Source organism: Pygoscelis adeliae, unplaced genomic scaffold (genome assembly GCF_000699105.1).
Source record: "Pygoscelis adeliae isolate BGI_AS28 unplaced genomic scaffold, ASM69910v1 Scaffold781, whole genome shotgun sequence".
Taxonomy (NCBI): Eukaryota; Metazoa; Chordata; class Aves; order Sphenisciformes; family Spheniscidae; genus Pygoscelis; species Pygoscelis adeliae.
Window position 1 is genome coordinate 17,308 of NW_008824130.1, and position 732 is coordinate 18,039.

General features: G+C 66.1%; 1 protein-coding gene across 1 annotated transcript in view; it reads right to left on the bottom strand.

The window, feature by feature from the left end:
- Positions 1–35: 35 nt before the first annotated feature.
- The window catches only part of LOC103925596, a 12,611-nt gene continuing 11,914 nt past the window's right edge, over positions 36–732 (bottom strand). The window contains exon 10 of the mRNA XM_009334328.1: positions 36–732. This exon is cut by the window's right edge and continues 15 nt beyond it. Coding sequence (XP_009332603.1) covers positions 636–732 — 97 coding nt within the window. The 3' untranslated portion in view covers positions 36–635.

Here is a 732-nt window from a genome sequence, read left to right on the forward strand (position 1 = left end):
GGGGGGAGGAAGGGTCACAGGGGGTCCCCAAAAGTCATGGGGGGTCCCCAAAGGTCACGGGTGGCCCCAAAGGGACATGAAAGGGACCAGGGTGTCCCCAAGGGAGGGTGACCCGGGGGGACAGGAGAGGACAAGGCCACTTTGGGGGGCAGGGGGTGGCTCTAGGTGACCCCAGGGGACACGGGTGACACCGCGGTGGCTCAGGAGAGGACAAGGAACAGGGCAATGTCCCCAAGCCTCCCTAGATGCCACCAGCAGTGGCCATCTTGGAGGGGACACCCCACACCTCCTGAGGACATGGTAGCCCTGGCGTGGCTCTAGGTGACCCCAGGGGCCACGAGTGACACTGTGGTGGTCCACGAGGGGACAAGGAACACAACGATGTTTCAAAGCCCCCCTAGATGCCACCACTAGTGGCCACTTTGGAGGGGACGCCCCACATCTCCCGGGGACACGGTGGCCCTGGGGGACCCCAGGGGACACGGCAACACCGAGCCTCCCTAGATGCCACCAGCAGTGGCCATCATGGAGGGGACACCCCATGTCTCCTGGGGACACGGTGGCCCCAGGGTGGCCCTAGGTGGCCCCAGGGGATGCGGGTGATCCGTTGGGGACGCGGGCGGGGCCAGGGGGTGTCACAGGAAGTAGTCGGCCACCGGCTTCTTGGAGGGGATCCCCCGCGTCTCCTGCGGTGCCGCCTCGAAGATGATGAACTCCTTCTGCAGGTGCTCG